The sequence below is a fragment of the Balaenoptera musculus genome, chromosome 14 (genome assembly GCF_009873245.2).
Source record: "Balaenoptera musculus isolate JJ_BM4_2016_0621 chromosome 14, mBalMus1.pri.v3, whole genome shotgun sequence".
Classification (NCBI taxonomy): domain Eukaryota; kingdom Metazoa; phylum Chordata; class Mammalia; order Artiodactyla; family Balaenopteridae; genus Balaenoptera; species Balaenoptera musculus.
The window spans coordinates 10,189,661-10,211,064 of NC_045798.1; the positions used below are offsets into that span (position 1 = coordinate 10,189,661).

Below are 21,404 nucleotides of genomic sequence, written 5' to 3' on the forward strand. Positions count from 1 at the left end.
ATTGCGAAGGTCAGAGACAGTCTTAATTCTTTATTCTTTTCATTTTATATACGCCACCTTGGATTGGATAAACTGCTCATTCATAATCCTTATATGTATAAGCTTTGCTTTTGCTAACAGAGAATATTTTCATACTTTCCCCAAAGTTTTCAAAACCATTGCCCATTTCTTCTGGTAAATCAGTTTTGGAAAACCTCGATGCAGATGTCCTGTTTTGATTTTAGAAATTCAATTTGGAAAAGGTTGGGCTGTTGGGATTACTTTAACGGCTTTTGCTCGAGGGAACAAGACAATTCTTTCTTCAGAGTCTTTCTCACAAGTTACTTTGATCAGAGCCAGTGTTTCCTGACTCTTCCAAATTTCAGGGTGACTTGCCTTTCAAGAGCAACATTAAGTTCATCATGCAGTTTGGGGCCCAGAAAAATTAATGGTGAGAAACTGACATGATGAGTTTCACCTTCCAAGATTCTCTCCACTGAGATTTCCAATTACCCCCTTGTGCCATCTGAAAGGTTAATTTTAAAACTAGTACCATATCTAATTGTGTTAGGCGCACATAACTTCTAAAGGACAAATCTGTATAAATGATTACCCTTGGAGGAAAGCTACGCATAAGCAGATTATCCTGGTTGTTTAAAGTACATCCCTTTCAGCTCTCCTGTGTTACAAAAGTCTTAAGGTTCTGCACTTCTTGTACGATATTATTTGCTCAAAGGATCTTATTGTGTATAGGCACATTTGTTCCAAATGGTGTTACTAGTGATTCATGATCTAGATGAAAACAGTTTAAAGATTTAATATTCTTTTCTCCCTCCTCGTCCTCCACACACCTCGTCCTCTACTCACCTTTTCTCTAGGTCCATTCTCTCCGATCTCTCTTCACTGTGTCTTCCCTCTGTGCTCTGTGTTTTTCCATCTTCACCTCCCATCTTTCCTTTCAGGAGTTCCAAAATTCACCTTCCTTCCATTGCCTACTCTTTAGGAGTACCAGGCTCAAGTGGAAGAAATGAGGTTAATGATGAATCAGTTGGAAGAGGACCTGGTTTCGGCCAGAAGACGGAGTGATCTCTATGAATCGGAGCTCAGAGAGTCTCGGCTGGCCGCTGAAGAGTTCAAGCGGAAAGCAACAGAATGTCAGCATAAATTGATGAAGGTAGCCAGCTCCCTGCCGGGGAGGGTGTTTTGGGGGTAGAATCATGGATGATCTTAGCAATAATAAAGGGAATCCTAGCTTCATGAGTGTACGTTTGGGAAATAATGGGGTGCCCTGCAAAGCCTCCTGGTCTTGGTTAGAGAAAATACTTAATTTTTTTTATCATCATCCTCATTATTTTGGCCACAGAGACCAAGAAAGCCTGTATTGTTGTCTTATAAGACTTTTAGGTTCTTGAGATTTTCCAATATGTTGTATCTTTTAAATTACAGGCTAAAGATCAGGGGAAGCCTGAAGTGGGAGAATATGCCAAACTGGAGAAGGTATTTTCCATTATTGGTATCGTGATTTTGGGTAGACAGCCTCTTAAATGTTGCTCTCCGTGGCCTGTCACTGGTTAAGAATACACTTGCGATGAATAGAGAACTGTCTTCTGGGTTTATTTTGGTGGTCAGTCTCTGGATGACCATGTTTAGCTTCAGCTATGTTTCTAAAAGGGATAGAAGACACCTCATTTTTTGTTGTCAGGCCCGCTCACAGTAACACACAAACCCAGACACTCAGTAAGACACATGGGAAAATTCTTACTGTTTTAGGGTACCGGCGACATTGATTCTCTTTTTTTGCCATCTGTATGTGTGTTGCTGGTTCTAGAGAAATAGTCCACATGGAGGTTTGCACTGAGACATTCAAAGGTTTCTCTGATAGGCTACTGTTCTTCCTCTCCATCAGTAGGTATTGGAAAACAAAACAAAAAGACCCCAACAGAAACCTCAAGAAAATAGGACTGCAGTAAATGTAGCAAGACCTTAATGCCAATTTGCCTTTTTTGCTTTATTTCCTGGGATTTTAATCACAGATCAATGCTGAGCAGCAGCTCAAAATTCAGGAGCTCCAAGAGAAGCTGGAAAAGGTAAGCCTGAGGTGATGTTTTGGGGAACTTACCCCCCATTTCCAAATACTTCTTGCTTTGTCCTGGAGCACAAGAGATCAAAGAAAGAGAATTAGTCACCCAGCACTGAGGAAAATGAAGGGGGAGTGAGCTATTACCTGAAAATACAAGAGTTCTGAATATACTTTCTCCTTTTGAGACATGTCAAGCAGTGTTTGTTTAAAAAACAAACAAACAAAAAAACCAAGCTCTGTGAGATTCTCAAGTCAAAGCTCTAATCGTACTACAGCAGAACCCAAGAGGCTGTCTCGTCTCCCTTCAGGGCACCAGGTCCCCATCTTGCACGGGAGAAGCCTATGTTGTTCACGACCCAGACAGCTTTCAATCAGAGACTGTCGGCAGTCTTCCTGTGCATTGGGAGCCTGGAGGGACCAGTAGTCCTCAGGCGGTTGGGGATGGGGTGTGGGTTTGGTTTACGGCATTGGGCACAGTGTGTGCAAATGGCCCTTCCTTTAGGTGAACACGGGAAACACTAAAGAAAGGACCAGGTTGAATGTGGCCTTTCATGTCAAGAACGTTTGTGAATGTGTTTAAAAGAGTTCCTTCTTTTTGTGTTATTAAAAACATAACATTAAATTGTGTTATTAAAAACATATAACATTACACTTACTGTCTTAATTGTTTTGAGTGTCCAGTTCCTTAGTGTCAGATATATTCACATTGTGAGATAGATCTTGAGAACTTTGTCATCTCACAAAACTTAAACTCTCTACCTACTAAATGCTAATCTCCCTACCCCCACCCTTGGTAACCACCTTTCTCCTTCCTTCCCTCCTTCCTTCCTTCCTTCCCTCCCTTCCTTCCTTCCTTCCTTCCTTCCTTCCTTCCTTCCTTCCTTCCTTCCTTCCTTCCCTCCCTCCCTCCCTCCCTCCTTCCTTCCTTCCTTCCTTCCTTCCCTCCCTCCTTCCTTCCTTCCCTCCTTCCTCTCTCTCTCTCCCTCCCCCTCCCTTCCTTCCTTTTCATTCTATTTATTTTATTGAAGTGTAGTTGACTTACAGTGTCATGTTACTTTCTGCTGTACAGCAAAGTTACTCAGTTATACATATATATACATTCTTTTCCATATTCTTTTCCATTACGTTTTATCACAGGATATTGAATATAGTTCCCCTGTGCTATACAGTAGGGCCTTGTTTATCCATCCTATATATCATAGTTTGCATCTGCTAATCTACGTTGCTTGTGTGATTTTGACTGCTTTAGGTACTTCCTGTGGATAGAATCATACAGTGTTTGCCCTTTTGTGACTGGCTCATTTTGCTCAGCGCAGTGTCTTCGAGGTTCATCCGTGTTACAGCATGTGACAGGATCTCCTTTTCAGAGGCTGCATAGTATTCCTTGGCCTGGATATTCCACATTTTCTGCATCCGTTCATCTGTCCCCTTCCTACTTAGTCTTGAGCTCACTACTGAAAGCCTCTACTGCCCTCTTTCAGCTAGAAATTTGTGTGAGGATTCATATCTCCTAGAACTCTGCTCTCCAGTAGAAGTGGGAAGCAACCCACACATGTCAGCCTCAGAAGTAATTTTAAGTTTTCTAGTAGCCACATTAAAAAAGGGAAAAAAGGTAAAATCCTCTGAATGATATAGTTTTCTTAATCCATTATATACAAAACATTGCAGCATGTAGTGATATTAAAACATGTACACTGCTTCAGTTTTTAAATGAATTAAACTTAAGTAAAATTTAAAATTAATTTCCCAGTCACAGCAACCATGTTTCAAGTGCTCACCGGGCACACGTGGGGAGCAGCTCCCACGTTGGACAGTGCTGGTCTCGAAGTTGGAGTTCCTTTGCCGTTTTCACTTTTTAAAACTATAATCTCAAGCAAATGAGTGTGAGGTTGTTGGTTTCTTACACTCAGATCTTTACTGTGATGCTGGAAGAGCTGCAGTATAGTTAAGACCCAAATAAAAATTAACTTCAAAAGGGTTCGCTGTTTTTTCTTTAAACATGAATTTGCGAGTCACCACGAACAGTGTGGTGGTTATGCCCTTTGATAGGTATTTATCTGAGAAAAATAATTTATAGTTTTTATCTTGTTTTCTTATAAAAGTACTACAAATTCCCCTTAGGAAAATCAGCAGATGAGATGATTAAATAGGGAGACAATTAACAGTCCGGGATAAATACATTAATCCCTGGGCAGATGAACCCGAGACCTTTTTGTTTGCATTTATTATGTTATATTGAATCTAAGATGCTAATGATTGTCTGATACCCCATTATCTTCTGTACCCCAAGAAAGAAAAAAACACCATCAATTTTAATTGTAGATGCATTCCAAATGCAGTGATGTTAAAAAATATATATAAGTGCACCTTAGGACAGATGAAACACAGAATAAAACGAAATGTTTATATGTTTTGAAAAATGGATAAAAATATCCGTTCAGTGTGACCCGATTTTTTTTCCTGTTTAGGAGATGGTCCCCGTCTTTTTCCGTGGATAAATTGGGCCATCTCTCCCCCGTTCCTTCTCCTTTCAGGCCGTGAAAGCCAGCACGGAGGCCACCGAGCTGCTGCAGAACATCCGCCAGGCGAAGGAGCGGGCCGAGCGCGAGCTGGAGAAGCTGCACAGCCGCGAGGACTCTTCCGAAGGCATCAGGAAGAAGCTGGTGGAAGCCGAGGTGAGCAGGGAACCTCCAGCTCCCGGGTCCCAAGGTGCCTGGCCTCCGGCTGTGCAGGGGAAGAAACCTCAGGACCACCCTCTCTCTGCTCCTGTTCGTCCAAACCGCTTTCCCTTCCGCCAATCCCTTTGAAACCCGAGAGGCTCGGGACCATTTTCCCCAAAGGGGAGAAGGATTTGTCACAGCAGCTCTGAGTAGAAAGATGTTTTGATAAAACTTTTCCTTCCTATTTGTTTTCCTCTGACCCGTTGGCCCGTGTGGGAGGATTCACGTTTATCTAGATGAAGTGTGATGCCATCCCTGAGGTTTCCTTTTTCTTCCCTCTGCACCCTTGCTTTTCCTCACCTTCTCCCCCACGGTGTTAATAATACATTAATTTTCGAGGCTTCAGCTGTGACCTGTGTGTGTTGATAACTCCCAGATCTATATTTTTGGGCCTCTTCTCTCTGTCCAATTCTTTGTTGTTGTTGTTGTTGAAACCAATTATATAATTATACAGGAAACACACGAGTGTCTTCTCATTGTGAAAAACATAGAACTGAAGAATATAGAATAAAAAGGGACGTTTCCCCTTTGCTGCCTTCCACCTCCCCTGACGCCTGGGTGATGGGTCCATGGAACGGATGTGTCATAGTCGATTTAACCACCCCCCTGTCCTGGCCTGCTTCTCCCTGTCACGGTGCTGGCGTTGAACCTACTTGCCTACGTCTCTTTGGGGCCAGCCTCACCCACGATCCAGGAAGTATTTCCCACTGCTCCCCTGACATCTTGACTGGGTGTCTGAACAGTGCCTCCGATCTAGAATGAACTCAGTATCTTCCCTGACAAGCTGGGTTGCCTTCTCAGTCTTCCTCGCACCGGTCAGGGCCCCCATTCATCCATCTGGTCACCTGAGGCTTGACACCTTGACATCATCTGCTGCTTCTCCCTGGGCCCTGCCATTCCGAGAGTCCCTCAGCCCTGTAAATACACCCACACTGTCTCCGCCGTCCACCCTCTGCTGGCCATTTCTGCAGGCCTCCCCACAGTGTAGGCCCTCTTCCTCTTAGCTGGGTGAATGTAGTAATCTCTCGGCTTTCTGCTTCCAGGCTCACCTTCCTCCCATCTAGCTCAAACGGGGTCAGACTCGTGGACCTCAAACTCCAGGCTCATCAGCACCCCTTGCCCCATCCCAAACCTTTCAGGGCTTCCCTACATCTTAGGTGCATGAGACTCTCAGCCATTTGACCCACACATGCTCCCCTTTCCCGTTTTCTCCTGCTCCTCCGCTATTACACCTTATGCAGTAGCCCCTCTACGCTCCACCTGGGGCCTACGCCGGCTCTCGGCCACCTCCGCACTGCTGCTGCTGCGCCTTTTTTGAAAGGCCTTCCCCCCTCCCCTCCGGCCCTCTCCCCTCCAGCCTCCCTCATCCTGGCCTGCTCCACGGCGTACACATCCCCTCACCTGCTCAGTTCAGAGCCCTCCCTCCTGCCTGCACCCTCCCGCAGCCCTCTGTACCTGTTTGCTTCACGGCCCTGGCCCTCTGAACCCATATCGTGTTTATTTGTGTTTATCTTACCTCTTCCAAGGGCAGGCATTCTGTCAGCTTCCTCTCGGTATTTTCCACGATGCCTAGTGTGGTACTTTGCAGATAGTAGGTGCTTGGTAAATATTTGAATGAATGAATGCACTCTTGTAACCTGCACAAGCGAGTACTCCTCGGATCACAGAACTGTGTTTTCCTCACCGTGGCTTCGGGTGCCTGAGACTTCTCTTCCCGCCTCGAGCGTACGCTTCCCGAGGGCCCCCTCCCTCGGCGCAGGCGTCGTGCCCGTAGCGGTTACCCCATTAAAACTCTCTGATTGATTCACGATCTACAGGAACGCCGCCACTCTCTGGAGAACAAGGTAAAGAGGCTAGAGACCATGGAGCGTAGAGAAAACAGACTGAAGGATGACATCCAGACAAAGTCCCAACAGATCCAGCAGATGGCTGATAAAATTCTGGTGAGCAGGAACCAAAGTTGACAAGTTCAAAGATAACAGGTTAGAGGTTGTAGAGGGAAGGGGGTCAAAAGAAGAACCAACCACCGTCACAGGGGAGGTTATCACCAAGCAGTTGAATTAAGAGGAAGTGGTTTTAGTGGACGCCACGTCAGAGACTAGCACGAATAACCACAGGCTGGACATTTCAGCACTGGTAACAGCTCCATCAGTAGGATTTTTTTTGCTCTGTTTGCTACTGCCTGACTTTTAAAAACGCGAACGTGCACACGCTGTCATTTCCGATACATTTTTACAGGAGCATTTATGTACTTCTATCAGCAGAGTTTTGCATGGCCATTAAAGTCGCAAATGCCCATTTGAAAAAGGTGTAGGGATTCAGGGCTTTAAGACCGACACCCAGATTCTTGCTTTTGCAGAGGAAACAAATTAGTCACGCAGATTTTTTCAGAGTAGTATTTGTCACGGATCCGTGTCCACCCACTCGCTTTCCCTGCTCCAGTTGGTGGTTATTATTATTATTATTTTCACTTTCCTTAGAGATAGCAGATCGTTTTTTAGGTTTGTAATCACGATGATTCTGTTTTCAGCTCTGACGACCAAATTAACTTGGTCAAGGAAGGCTTGGGTGGTGCTTGCTGACGTGTCAAAGTTTTGCTCTTGCCAGGGTGAAAGGCAGGTGAACCTTTAAAAGACTCTCCTTGGATTTCAGTCCCCAAACCAAGAATTTGATGCCACTTTGGGGAGCCTGTTTGTAGCCCTTGCCTCCCTGCCCTCAGGACTGACTCTGGAGTAGTCGGGCGTTCCTCTGCACCAGAAAAGAGACAAGGTGGTGAGCGGGGTGCTTCCCACCTCCCTCTCTCTGTCTCTCCCTCTGCATCACTTCTGGGAAACGAGTCACCAGCAACTATATGAACTCAAGAATGACCGACTTATAGGCCTATATACTTAATACCGAAAAAAAAAAAGAAAACCCAACCCTTCAAAACGTTACATTTCTGTTTGTCTATATTCATGAGCGTGTGGGCACTCTTGAACACACAGGTGAAAAGAGAAACCAGTTAAATTGTTTTGCTCTGACACACAGTCTTTATAGATAACGTCTACACACAAAGGCAAATGTGATTGTCAGTCTACCCTTTCTGTTCTCTCGTTCCATCATCCAAGTATCTCTTGGCGATTGTCAAATGTGTGAATTTTACCGTGAGTCAAATGAATTCCCACGGAGATTCCACCACCGCTACCCCCTTGCTTGGTGCAAACGACGTGGTTAAGTCTTGTGGTTGCAAAGTGTTTCTCTGTTTAATGGTGATGTGTTCATTCATTCATTCAACAAATATTTAATGAGCTTCTACTATGTGCCAGGCACTGTTCTAGGAGCTGGGAATAGAGCAACGAACAGTACTGTTTGCATAACAGGACTGAAGAATCTGATCCAACACGTGTAGAGAAGATAACGTTTTAAAAAATGACAACAACAACAAAAAATGCCAAACTGTCAAGAAGTCAGGTTTTAGAATGTCCGCTTTTCCAAGGTTCGCTTGCCAGTTAAAATGTGGGAGTGTAGAGTTCTGCATTCCTGGATTATATGTTGTAAACTCCCATGCATATGTAGACCGGAAATTTGATCTTAAGGTTGTCAGTCTCAGGTATCTGAGTTTTCGACCTGTTTTCAGATTGATTTCCATTCCTGTGCTGTCTTAGGAGGTCTGAAACTAAGACAAGACGATTATCAAGTGATTTCTAAAATAAAGAAAAAGTAGGCAGATCTCTTTTTCCAAGTGTATCTTGCCACCTGTCCGAGTACCTTTGTGGTTGTGACTTCATTTATCGGAGGGTGCCTTTTGCTCAAGAACCTGATGCTTAGGTTGTGAAGTATCTGGGATATGGGCAAAGAGGGGTCCTTAATACTGTTACATAATGATGATGCTTGGAAACACATCCCAAATATCATTTGCATTAAAATGTTTGCTATTCTGATAAGAACTTTCAAAACAGCTAATTGGGGTTCTCATTATAGCAGAGTCTTTTGCTTTAATAAAAGACCCCATTGCCAGGGATCCTTTAATATACATAAAGCCCTTAAAGTATGTTTTTATTACTTAAAATCCTGTTTACATTCAACTTTTCAAGATAACATCTGTTAGCTTGCAGTAGATCTTGTGCACCTGGTCTTTAACATTGAATACTTTACTGGCCCCCAAAGCAAAGTCAACTGCTTGCAGACTTTAGAATTTCAAAAGCTTAATCAGTAACATTTCATGTGTGTGTGAATCTAAAATTATTTTTTTCTCCATTTTATGGGCATATCCTGTATAATTTCCTCGTTCTTCAAAATTCTTATAATTATTTCAATTTCAAAGGAAAATTTCAAGATAGTGTGAAGAGACAAAAACGTGGAGTAATGACTTTTGTTATTAGTAATTAACTAATGGGTCCAGATTCATAAGAATTAATGTAAACGCAGATAGCTTCATTTAGAGAATGTTTCGGTGAGTTGAATGCTGCCTTTTATACGATCAGTTTATAATACGTTGGCAAATGAATTGGTATAATTTCCAAATGAATTACAATTTTGTTTGAAAGCAGAAATCTTAATAAGAGAATGAAGAGGACATTACATCTGAGCTATTTATATTACTCCACGTTCTCTTCCTATCTTCAATGTATGTGTACACGTTTATGTCATTTTTAGTGAATTTTATGTTCTGCCTTGTTCCCATTAGCATTATATCATGTAAACTTCATATAAACATGATATCATATGAACACCTCCAGATATTCACATGCTCCATATTACCAGTCAGTTAAAATAATCATTCAAAACTCAAAGTGTTTGAATTGTTACATTAGTTTTCCTTCTTAGCTAGGGTTCCTGAGCAATCATTTTGTTAATGAGGAAAATACAAAAAATTTTTTTATCCTCATAATAAATTAACTTAAAACTTAAATTGATATTACTTTCCTCATTTAAGGCCGTCAAGACAGTGGTCAGGGGCTTTGTGCTGTACTGAATTTTTCAAATTGTGTTGCCTCGTCACTCTCATTTCTCTAGGCAGAGATGAAGAGCTGCCTTTGTTTGACCTGTCGCACTGACAGATTTCTGATCCCAGCCCACCAGCCATGTGTTTATGTGTGTGAATACTCGGAGCTGGAAAACCCAGGGCCAAGGCTTGGTGGTGGTTTCCTTTCCCAAGAGCCTTAAGGGCTAGTCATGAAGAAACAGATGCCTGTTGCCTTTGGTGCCTGTGCCAAAGTGGTGTCTCCTGTGAACGTCTAACATGCATCGGCTCTGTCCTTCCCTTGCACACCTGACCATCTGTTCTTTTGTGTCCAGGAACTGGAGGAGAAGCACCGAGAAGCCCAGGTCTCAGCCCAGCACCTGGAGGTGCACCTGAAACAGAAAGAACAGCACTACGAGGAAAAAATTAAAGTAAAGACACTTTACAGTCTTCCCTGCCCTTCCTCCTATAGCACCATGTAGCTCCTTTCTCTTCCCAGGCACTTCGAGCCACTTCTTGCTAGAACAAAGGACTCTCCGTGGTAAATGCTGTCCTTGGGCCATGGTGGGAGGTCTTGGGGTGTTATCCTTGGGGCGGATTGGATATCCAAAGTTCAAAAATAGTTTATTATTTAAGAAAATTTGATCGTCATGTGTCTCAATTCCATCTTTAAAATGTTTTTTGATCCACTGTCACTGAGTCCATGATAATTTAGATTTAGAGAGATTCACCATCTCCTTGCTTTTAATTTCCTTCTTGCATCTTAAACCTGGAATTCTTTTCCTTTTTTATAAAGTGTATCCTTGAGGACTTTCTTTAGTGAAGGTCTGCTGGTGCCAGGCTCTCTGTTTTGTGTGTCTGAAAATGTCTCTATTTCATCCTTGTTCTTGAAAGATGTTTTGACCGGGGATAGAATTCTAGGTTGGCAGCTATTTCTTATACTTTTTGAAGATATCATTCCATTGACGTTTGGCTTTTATTATTGCAGTTGACGGTCAGCTGTCAGTCTAACTGTTGCTTTCTTTGAAAGCAGTCTTTCTTTTTTCTTTTACAACTTTGTTTTATCTTTAATTTTCTGAAGTTTTACTGTGATGTGTCTAGATGTGGAGTTATTTTTATTTATCCTCCTTGAGGTATACTGGACTTTGGAGTATATGTATATATTTTAAAAAATCAATTCTGTAAAGTTATTGGTTGTTATATCTGATTTTCCAGTGTACTAACCCTTACCTGTCTAATGTGCTGTTAAACCCATCCATTGAGGTATTTTTAAATTAATTAATTAATTAATTTTTGGCTGTGTTGGGTCTTTGTTGCTGCGCATGGGCTTCTCTCGAGTTGTGGCAAGCGGGCTTCTCATTGCAGTGGCTTCTCTTGTTGTGGAGCACAGGCTCTAGGCACATGGTCTTCAGTAGTTGTGGCACATGGCTCAGTAGTTGTGGCTCGCAGGCTCTAGAGTGCAGGCTCAGTAGTTGTGGCGCACGGGCTTAGTTGCTCCGCAACATGTGGGATCTTGCCAGACCAGGGCTCGAACCCGTGTCTCCTGCATTGGCAGGCGGATTCTTAACCACTGTGCCACCAGGGAAGTCCCCATCCGTTGAGTTTTAAATTTCAGTTATTGTATTTATTTGTTTCTTGACATTCTGTTTGGTTCTTCCCCAAGTTTACTAGATTATTTAAGTCAATAACTTTCTATTTCCTGCATTGATTTGAAGCTTATCTTCTGCTTCTTTAAATGCATTAGCATAGTTGTTTTATGATCTGTATCTGATGATTCCAGTATCTGAAGGTCTGTTCCTGCTCTGTTGTTTCTCTTGGCTCTTTTCCATGGTGTCTCTCTTTTTTGTGTGCCTGGTCAGCTGCTCGTTTTCTTTGGAAAATTAATAATGAGAATTCTTTGAGGCCTTGAATGAAAATGTGTGCCCACCTTGTGGGTGGCCCTGGGCTTTGACTTCTTTGTCTTCTTACCCTTTGAGGCAATTAAGAATGAAGCTCAAGTTTATCTGGTTCAGCAAATGCCTCAAGTTCAAAATAGCTGGGTTTCTGCTTTCACTTAGATTTTAGTCTGTAATTTCTTACTCTCTTGCCAACTTTTAGGTGCTTTTGGGAAAATGTTTTCCATATTCTATCTAGCATTTTAAATCATTTTTCATAGAAGAACTGGCCTAAATAGTCCAGCCTATCATACAAAATAATAAATTCAATTATTATTTTACTTACTGAAATTATTATTTCAATTCAATTATTATTAATAAGTTCAGTGATCAGAAATGACTGCCAGCCTATCTATTTCCTTTTGAAATCACATCACATTTTCATCATGATTTTGGACTGCGCCTTTAACTAATTCTTACGTTCTTGAGAATCAGACATTGTTCATTACCATCTCAAATATTGTCTCTTTCCCTTCCAAGTCAGACAGTGAAGGAGGCTTTTAATTTTTGTGATGATCATGTTATTGATTTGGTTGGTATTCTCAAAGAGTTGGCTGTTCCTTTTCTGGAGAACCACACATGTACATGCTCGCACAGCATCTTCACCATCACTACCCTGACACTTTCCTTCTTTTACCCCTCGTGCTACTTTTGGTTATTTTTCATTGAAAGAAATACCAGGAAAATAATCCAGAAGGGACGACACCGTGTTTTAGTGTGACCCTCTACTTTAGTGCATTTACCTACCAGTCCATTTGGTTTGAGTTCTTACTGGTGTCCAGACTTTTATCCTTGAAATAAACTGACTTTCAGAAAATTATGAGAATGTATACAGTAGTCCACTGGTATCTTTCCATGATGAAAATAACCTTTGCAAATCCATTCTGTAATTTGGGTTAGTATATTGACTTTTCTGTCAAAAAGCCATGTTCTGTCGATATCTTCAATTGATATAAATGTCTACAGTGGAATCTCTCATTTCAAACAAATTCCTTGCTTCCCTCCCATGCATCTTCTTGTTCATCCTCCTGTCAGTTTAACCCAATCAAAGCCGGGAGGTGTACATCCTTGAGAAAGGCTCGTTCCTTGTGGCTCACACTTACCTATGTTGGTATCCACCGCTGCCAAAGTGGAGGTCTTAGTTTGAGCAGAGTCATCCTGAAAATGTGCTTCATTGCTTTAGCACCGCATGGAAAAAGAGCATTCCTGGTCTAGACATTATGTGGTCTCTGCTACCTTCTAGATGGCAAGAACTTGGCTTTATAGATCCTAGAGAATGTTAGGGAAAGATCTGTTTTCTTCTGTCTTCCCTCCTGGCATCTTTATGAAACCATTTCTTTTTAGTCTGCTCTGCTTTGTGTTCCTGTTCCATCCCCTGTGAGGCCATTTTGGTAATAATTGTGATCATACCCCAGATTCTGTCCTTTTCTTGTTCATAATTTTAGAATCGTGCCCTGACATCCAAGAGAGCGGGCCACTTATCCTCTTGAGGTTCGTCCCTTCTCCCATGACCCCGTCCTCCACCTCTTATTCTTCTCTGCCAACTCTCACTCTATTTTTTTCATCAGTCAGTTCTAGTTTAAAGCCCTCTTTGAAATCTGTTCTTTCCTTTCTTTATCATGTGGACCCCCTCCCTGTTCATTGGCTCTTTTCAGCGACTGTGTCCCCATGAGCTACGAAGGGCCCATCACAATAGATAATGCGGGAAAGGCAGATTTCAGTTCCCATCTGTGACCCCAATTCTTTGGGCTTTCTTCCCAGTATCAGATGCAGTCGCCATCATTCAGAGAAGCACAGTGATGAGAAACACAGGGTCGTGGTCAAAGGCTCGGCAAGTTATGATGTCGCCTTCCTTTTCTCCTCTCTTTTTCACCAGTTGTTCTGGCAGCTGGTGGGGCTGTGTGTGTCCCTCGCAGAACATTAGATCAGCTGGTGGATGGTGACACCATTACTGTTTTATTTTTTCCTCTTGGGAACAGTAGGTGCTTACAGTGGCATTCTCAGCACTGAGAACACATGATTTCTCTTCCCCTGGGAAAGATTTCTCTTTCCAATGACTTTTTATTTTCACCCCCAGCTGGATCAGAGGAAAGAACGGAGGAAAGAGGCCTTTTTTTTTCCCCCCTTTCCTTTATGCTGTCTCTTCAGTCTATTGACTCCCCACCTACTTTATCGGTGGGCAGAATCCACTCGTCCCTGGCTGTTTCTGAACGTCAGCCTTGGTCACACAGACTTCCTCGGTCTTCGGCTTTCCATCTCTCCACACACAGCCTGGAGATAACGAGATTAATTTTGTACAAATTAAGAGCAAGCAGTGTTCTGAAAACTACTGGCGCATTGACTACGATAACATTGCCCCTAGGTAATAGCTGCAAATCGTTAAGATCTCTAGAGAGATCTTTTTTTTTCCCTCTCATTCTGGAGTCCACCTCCCCTTTGGCTATACTTCTCAGGTCATTTTGGCTGCTGATTTAAAAATAAGTTCTTAGTTCACGTCCTCCGGTTACTTGCCATTTGATGGTCATACTTGACTTCTTAACCTCCTCCTGGCTGATAGACAGACCCCCACTCCCTCGCTGTGCCCCGGAGTTGGGGCAGCGTGGCTTCTCCACTGCTTTTCCCCTCCTTTCCTGTGTTTCTCCAGTGCCTCTGGTTAGTCTGCTCTGCTCAGGACACTTAACTTCTCCTTTTGTTTTTCCTCAGGTGTTGGACAATCAGATAAAGAAAGACCTAGCCGACAAGGAGACTTTGGAGAACCTGATGCAGAGACACGAAGAGGAGGCCCACGAGAAAGGCAAGATTCTCAGCGAACAGAAGGCGGTAGGTAGACAGAATCTCAAAGCCGGTCTCCAAGGGAGGGCGTGTGAACCACGCCAGGAGGCCCCCGCTGGAGAAGAGTCCATTTGGTCTGTTTTGTCCCGTGGAGTCTGCTGCTAACAGAAAGCTCTCCCTGCAACCCCTTCTCATAAAAGCAGTGGCAGTGGTGGCTCGGGGTGGCCAGTTTTGCCCTTCACGCCCTTCTTTAAGAACTCACGCTGACCTGCGTCAACTAGAACCCTGTCTTTCAACACACCAACCCCCTGCCACCTCCCCGACGAAGTGCCCGGTGGCCTGTGGCCGCCCTTAGGCATCTCGTTTCCTTTCTAATCTGTGTAGGCAGATGTTTCAGAAACTTGCAGCTTAAAAGTTTCCCCTGTTGTGCTTGTTAATCTACTTATTATCTCAGACCCTACCGAGACTTTTCACAACAGGATATGTAAAGGAGGGTCCTGGGAAGTGATATTTTTGACCAGCACGCCGCCCCCCGCCCCTTTCCTGCCCTGGCCAATTATTATGTTTCATTAAGTTGGGGAAGCTTTGATGCAGAGAATCTAGGACAGTAGGGGCTGGGTGAGAAGGAATCACCCAGAGAACGACAAACTCGTGGGTGATGAGAAATAGGAACTTGCAGATGCAAGTTTAGAGGCTCTGGCAGGCTCAGGGCGCGTGTGGACGACACGGGGATTTAACGAGGCCTGTCAACTCACGGAATGCCAGGTTCCTCAAGAGGTCCTCTCGCGTGTGCTTACTGCAGGCCCTTAGCTAGTGAGGGGATTTGTAGTCTCCGTTTGATAAAACAAATGAGTGCCATCGTTGGAGCGGTGAGATCTGCGCTCCTCAGGGTACAGGCTAGTTGAGTCTCTGGTCTAATGGCCTGCCTTTCACATGACACTTTTCCCCACTCGCGTGGCCCACTTCCCTCTCCTTCCGGTGTTACCGTCTGTGTGCGAGGCTCCAAAGATCCCCCGTGTTTCAGATGATCAACGCCATGGATTCCAAGATCAGATCCCTGGAACAGAGGATAGTGGAATTGTCGGAAGCCAATAAACTTGCGGCAAACAGCAGTCTCTTTACCCAGAGGAACATGTAAGTGTTCACATTCTAGCTGTGTGCTTGATTCCACTTTGGTCTTCTCTCCTGGCCACAAACTCTGTTCTTCTGTCTGGCGGAGCAGGAGCGGATTTAACGACTCCTGTGGCGGGGCCCGGCCTCCGTATATTTACGTCATTTTGCCCTCTCTGAAGTGGTCTCACTCTACCCGCCCTCTCTTTTGAGCTGCGTTTTCTTAAATGCTTCAAGTTACCATCCCATCACAGAGTGTTTTGGTCTCTCTAATGAAGTAATTTACAGTTTGCTTCTGGAGACCTCGTTCCCCAGACTCGCCTCCTGTAATCAGCCAGAGGTGATCTCAGGTGTGCCCAACTGGGCCATCCATTTCGCTGTTGTGAAGTTGGGCCCTTGGGGGTGAGTTTTGGGGTTCAGCAAGGACTCTCCTGTGTTCCGGGAGCACTTTGATCTTAATCTTTTTCCCCAAAGAATTACAATCTCCTTAAGAGATCTTAAACACTCCCATCTTAGTTTAAACCAGCTTGGTAGGCCGCTGTCCGATCTTTGAGTCATTCCAGCTTCTGAGCGGCCTGGTGAAGAGGTGAGCAAGGTCGACAGAGAAGTAGAAGGAGTAGCATTCTTTCTCCTCATCGCCCTCTCTTCCCCAGGGCCTGTCTTGGTGAGTCGTGAGGGTGCTCCTGTACTCTCAGGAGGCCCTTTCTGCTCTCCTGTACAGACTGGAAAAATAAAAAGGTCTACCAAAGGAGTGAAATGATGGTATCTCTTGCATCCCCCTTGACCATACTTAATGCCATTGACGAGGGACTCTGAGCAGTGGGGACTAAATGGGCCCCAGGTCCCCGTGCTGGGGCCATGCACGCGAGGCCGGGTCAGGGCGGCGCTGACCTGGGAACGAATGTGGTCCGCTTGCTGAGACGCACCTCTCGCCCTGCTTCTGCCCATCCTTCTGAGGGGACATGCTCGCCTCTAATGAGACTGTGAATTTGCTTGGCTCCTCCCACCACCCCCACCAGGAAGGCCCAGGAAGAAATGATTTCAGAACTCAGGCAGCAGAAGTTTTACCTGGAGACACAGGCTGGGAAACTGGAGGCCCAGAACCGGAAGCTGGAGGAGCAGCTGGAAAAAATCAGCCACCAAGACCACAGCGACAAGAATCGCCTGCTGGAGCTGGAGACCAGGCTGAGGGAGGTGAGAGTGAGGGGTGATCTCCCGAGGCTGTTTGTTGGAGGACCCAGGGGCCCCCAGTCATCCAAGCGTCAAGCACAAATCAGTACTTACACGAGAGCCATTGTGTGTGGTGGTGAAGAGTGCAGACAGGGCCATGGGGGTCTGCGGTAGAATTCCACTTCCCCTTTTTAGGCGTTTGGTAACCTCGGGTGGGGCAGGCTACCCTACCGCCTCTGTGCTTGAGTTTCCTCATCTGTAAAACGGCCATGAAAACGTATCTCCCTCATGGGATCACGTGAGGATGACGTAAATTGGTGCATCTTCAAATGGGGGCAAAGTGATTCCTCCTGTATCCTGATTCATCGAGGGTCACATGACTGTGTCCATGCACGGAGTTTAGCACATAGTACGGCTTAATGACAGTGACAGAGGCCCCCCCATGACAGTGGGAGACTAAAAGAGAAATCTAAACTTTAGGTTTGTCTGATGGAAGGTGATTCGCTTCAGAGGTATTGGGTCGGCCAGAAAGTTCGTTTGGGTTTTCACATAAGATGGAAAAACCCGAATGAACTTTTTGGCCGACCCAATATAAGGGAGCTGGGAAAGGCAGCCAGGTTTGGGGAGGGAAATACCACGCATTTGGTTGCGAACCTTTTGAGGTTGACTGAAGCTGTGACTTGACATGGCTCACTGTGTATTTATCAAATGCCTGCTGTGTGCCAATTAGTAGCCAGATAGACAGTGGTGACAAGACAGACCCATCCCTGATGTCGGGGGCTGTCAGCCTGGCAGGTGGGTTTAGCTGGCACTGCCAGAGACAGGACCGGAGCTCAGGAGGGCGGTCCTTGCAAGTGGGACATCCCGGCTGGGCGTAGAGACACTGGGCTCAAATATTTGTGATGGAATTCTTCAAAGCGGACATGATCTCTCTTAAGGCAAAGACCGTTAAGCAGACAGTCTTTAGTTAAGGACCAAACCTTGAATTCTGACGCTTAGGAATGTCTTCATTTGTACTGGAGTATTAAAATGAGGCCACTTCTCCCAAGGGCAGGAGTTGTCAAGGTGTGGACCCCCGCTCTGTTAGGACCACGTGGCCTGTGTGTTGAAATGCAGATTCCTGGGCGGCTTCCTCCCTCAGCTTTTTGAATGGAATCGGGGTCGGGTGGGGGTGAGGAACAGGGATTTGCATTTTTAACCGGTGCCCTGGGCGATGCTTATGCTTCCGGAGTTTGAGGGCCATTGTTCTAGGTTATCCAGAAGCCTCAGGCGGTGGTTTTACTTTTCTAATCCAGGCGATATTTTTACTCTTCAGTAAGTTTAACCACACTTCCCCGTAGTGTCAGCCTTAGGAGTGTGAGTGTAAATAACTCGGATAGATTTCTCTGAGCGTGGGAATGCTGGCTGGCTGGCTTTTGCTTTCCCTTCCCACAAATGTCTCTCTTGTGTGTCTGCCCTGTAGCTGTAGCTCCTCTGGGCATTAACCTGCCACAGGGAAGGCGTGTTGCTTTGTTCTCCAGTCAGTATAGCCAGCCCCACAGGGGTGGTGGGAGAAATTTAGGATGCTTCCTGAGGGGCTCAGGGCTGTATATGCTCCAGGGGAGTCTGGAGTTTAGCTTTATTTATTTATTTATTTTAAAATTTTTATGGGAGTATAGTTGATTTACAATGCTGTGTTAGTTTCTGCTGTACAGCAAAGTGAACGAGTTATACATATATGTATAGCTACTCTTTTTTAGATTCTTTTCCCATACAGGTCATTACAGAGTATTGAGTAGAGTTCCCTGTGCTCTATAGTAGGTCCTTATTAGTTATCTATTTTATATATAGTACTGTGTATATGTCAGTCCCAAATCTCCCAATTTATCCCTCTCCCCCTTTCCCCCTCCCCGGTAACCATAAGTTTGTTTTCTACATCTGAGAGTCTATTTCTGTTTTGTAAATTAGTTCATTTGTACTATTTTTTTTAGATTCCACATATAAGTGATATCATATGATATTTGTCTTTCTCTGACTTACTTCACTAGTATGACAATCTCTAAGTCTATCCATGTTGCTGAAAATGGCATTATTTTGTTCTTTTTTGTGGCTGAGTAATATTCCATTGTGTATATGTACCGCATCTTCTTTATCCATTCCTCTGTCAATGGGCATTTAGGTTGCTTCCATGTCCTGGCTATTGTAAATAGTGGCGCAATGAATATTGGGGTGCATGTGTCTTTCCGAATTATGGTTTTCTCCAGATATATGCCCAGGAGTGGGATTGCTAGATCACATGGTAGCTCTATTTTTAGTTTTTTAAGGAACCTCCATACTGTTCTCCTTAGAGGCTGCACCAATTTACATTCCCACCAGCAGTGCAGGAGGGGTCCCTTTTCTCCATGCCCTCCCCAGCAGTTATTGTTTGTAGATTTTTTGGTGGTGGCCATTCTCACCCGTATGAGGTGATACCTCACTGTAGTTTTGATTTGCATTTCTCTAATAATTAGCCATGTTGAGCATCTTTTCATGTGCTTTTTGGCCATCTTTGGAGAAATGTCTATTTAGATCTTCTGCCCATTGTTTGATTGGGTTGATTGTTTTTTTGATGTTGAGCTGCATGAGCTGTTTGTATATTTTGGAGATTAGTCCCTTGTCAGTCACTTTGTTTGCACATATTTTCTCCTGGAGTTTAGCTTTAAATCTAGCCAGGCGATCCGCCTTCTCTTTGCCACCTGCTGCCATTGAGATTGAGGGTAGAGGCCTCAGCCTCGGGTTTGACCCGCCTGCAAGGGTCCTGGGTGTCCTTCCCCGCAGCCCGTGTGTGCAGCGTTAGCAGTTTTCCAGCAGCTTGTGTGGCGCAGGGCCCCTGGGTTCTCCCTGCATCGGACAGCATCCTGCTCCCCAACTTCCTGCTGACGTGTGACAGTGATGTCACCAGCCTCTCATGGTTTTGCCAAGTGGCCTTGGGAGTTTTCAGGCATGCTAGCAGAGTCGCAGCCTCCTCCGACTGCTGGCATTTTAATAAGACCAACAGTAAGTAGTTAACCCTGCCACTTTTTAGCTGTGTGACGTCTTCTCAGTTCCTGAATCTCTCGGGGCCACAGTTTGCTTGTCTGTAAAATGGAAGTCATAGTCATACCATCCTTGTTGGGTTGTTAGGGAGATGAAATGGGTGAAGACAGTGCCTGGCACGCTGTACATGGGTACTGCACCTGCTGCTGTCACATCATCGTTGTTGCCACTGCCGCAGCCATTGTCCCCCTCGTCATCCTCACTAGAGAGAGATCATAGCCTTGGCTTCGGCTGCCGTGGACTTGTGAAGGGCTCCCAGATCCAGCCGACCCGCCCAGACCTGTCTCTTGAGTTTCTGACCTGTTGTCCCAGTAGACATTGGACACCTCCACTCAGATGTCTCCCTTGCAGCTCAAGTTCAACGTGTCAAGAGTGAATTTCTTGCCCTTCTCCTCAGATTGGCCCTTCCTCTCCTGTTCCCTGTCGTGGCCAGTGGTCTCACTGTCTGTGTAATTCAGATGCCCAGCAACATAGGTGTCACCTTTGGCTCCTCTCTGTCCTTTGTTCTCGGCCCCACTCTGAGTTAACCACTACATCCTGTTGGTTCTCTGGGCTAAATCTTTTAAAGGCTCTCTCCTCTTCATGCCTTTGGCCTTTGGGACTTGGGTGTCACCTTTTCCAGGGAGCCTTCTCTGTCCCCCTGGAGCTGGATGGGATGTCTCCTTTGGGTCCCCGTGGCCTTTCATGTTTAGCTTCTACCCTTTCGCTTTCAGTGGGCTCTCCAAGGGCAGCGAGCATCTCTTATTTGCTTGGCATCCCCATGTCTGACACAGGGTCTGGTCCCTAGGGCAGCTTGTCAGTGTTGGTGACGTCAGCAGATGTGCCAGGGTCTCCCACATCTCCACGCCTTGGACGTCTTGCTTCCTCTGCTTGGAATTTTCTTTCCCTCCTTAGCTGCTTGTTTGGCTCCTGGATTCTTCAACACAGAGATCCCCAGTCACCTCCTCTCCCCCTCTGCTGTGTTCCCATCACATCCCTGCATCTCCTGACCATTGCACTCGACCACAATGTATGGCTATGGTTGGTTTTTATTTTTCTCCCCAACTTGAAGGCAGAGACTGTTTTTCATCTCCGTATTTCCTTTTACACAGAATTTGCCAAGTAAATTTTTCTTTTTCTTTTTTTTATGTCAATAGTGACTACCTTTAATATTTATTTATTTATTCATTATTTATTTATTTATTTTGGCTGCGCCGGGTCTTAGTTGCAGCATGCGGGATCTTCAGTTGCAGCATTCGGACTTCTTAGTTGCTGCATGCGGACTTCTTAGTTGTGGCGTGCGTGTGGGATCTAGTTCCCCGACCAGGGATTGAACCCGGGCCCCCTGTGTTGCGAGCGCAGAGTCTTACCCACTGGACCACCAGGGAAGTCCCAAGTAAATTTTTCTTGAATAGACGAAAGGTTGAGTAGATAGATGGATAGATGGGCAGATGGAGGGAAGAATGATTAGTACACAATATGACCTTAATTTGGGTTACCTAATCAGGAAAATCAGAGCAGAAATATTTAAAATAAGTAGAATTCAGTCTGTTGTTCCACTTGTGTTCCCATTGTAAAGGTGTCCTTGTTACTAATACGATGTTATTTATATCTGTTTACTTTTAAATGTTTTTCTAATAAGAACAATTGTCATCATTTTCATA

At 44.7% G+C, this 21,404-nt stretch overlaps 1 protein-coding gene and 1 non-coding gene across 14 annotated transcripts in view; one reads left to right on the top strand and one right to left on the bottom strand.

Annotated features, from left to right (window-relative positions):
* CIT (citron rho-interacting serine/threonine kinase) overlaps positions 1–21,404 on the top strand; it is a 165,300-nt gene that overhangs the window by 93,024 nt on the left and 50,872 nt on the right. For 10 of the 13 annotated variants that reach the window (XM_036874598.1, XM_036874600.1, XM_036874607.1 and 7 more), the window contains 9 exons: positions 983–1,153; positions 1,426–1,476; positions 2,013–2,066; positions 4,594–4,734; positions 6,597–6,722; positions 10,057–10,152; positions 14,359–14,475; positions 15,452–15,561; positions 16,557–16,731. In XM_036874598.1, coding sequence (XP_036730493.1) covers positions 983–1,153; positions 1,426–1,476; positions 2,013–2,066; positions 4,594–4,734; positions 6,597–6,722; positions 10,057–10,152; positions 14,359–14,475; positions 15,452–15,561; positions 16,557–16,731 — 1,041 coding nt within the window. The remainder of the gene's footprint in view (positions 1–982; positions 1,154–1,425; positions 1,477–2,012; positions 2,067–4,593; positions 4,735–6,596; positions 6,723–10,056; positions 10,153–14,358; positions 14,476–15,451; positions 15,562–16,556; positions 16,732–21,404) is intronic. The other 3 variants (XM_036874604.1, XM_036874605.1, XM_036874606.1) reach the window with 1 other exon arrangement.
* On the bottom strand, positions 21,056–21,128 carry TRNAA-CGC. Its single transcript has one exon. It is a non-coding gene; the product is annotated as a tRNA-Ala (tRNA).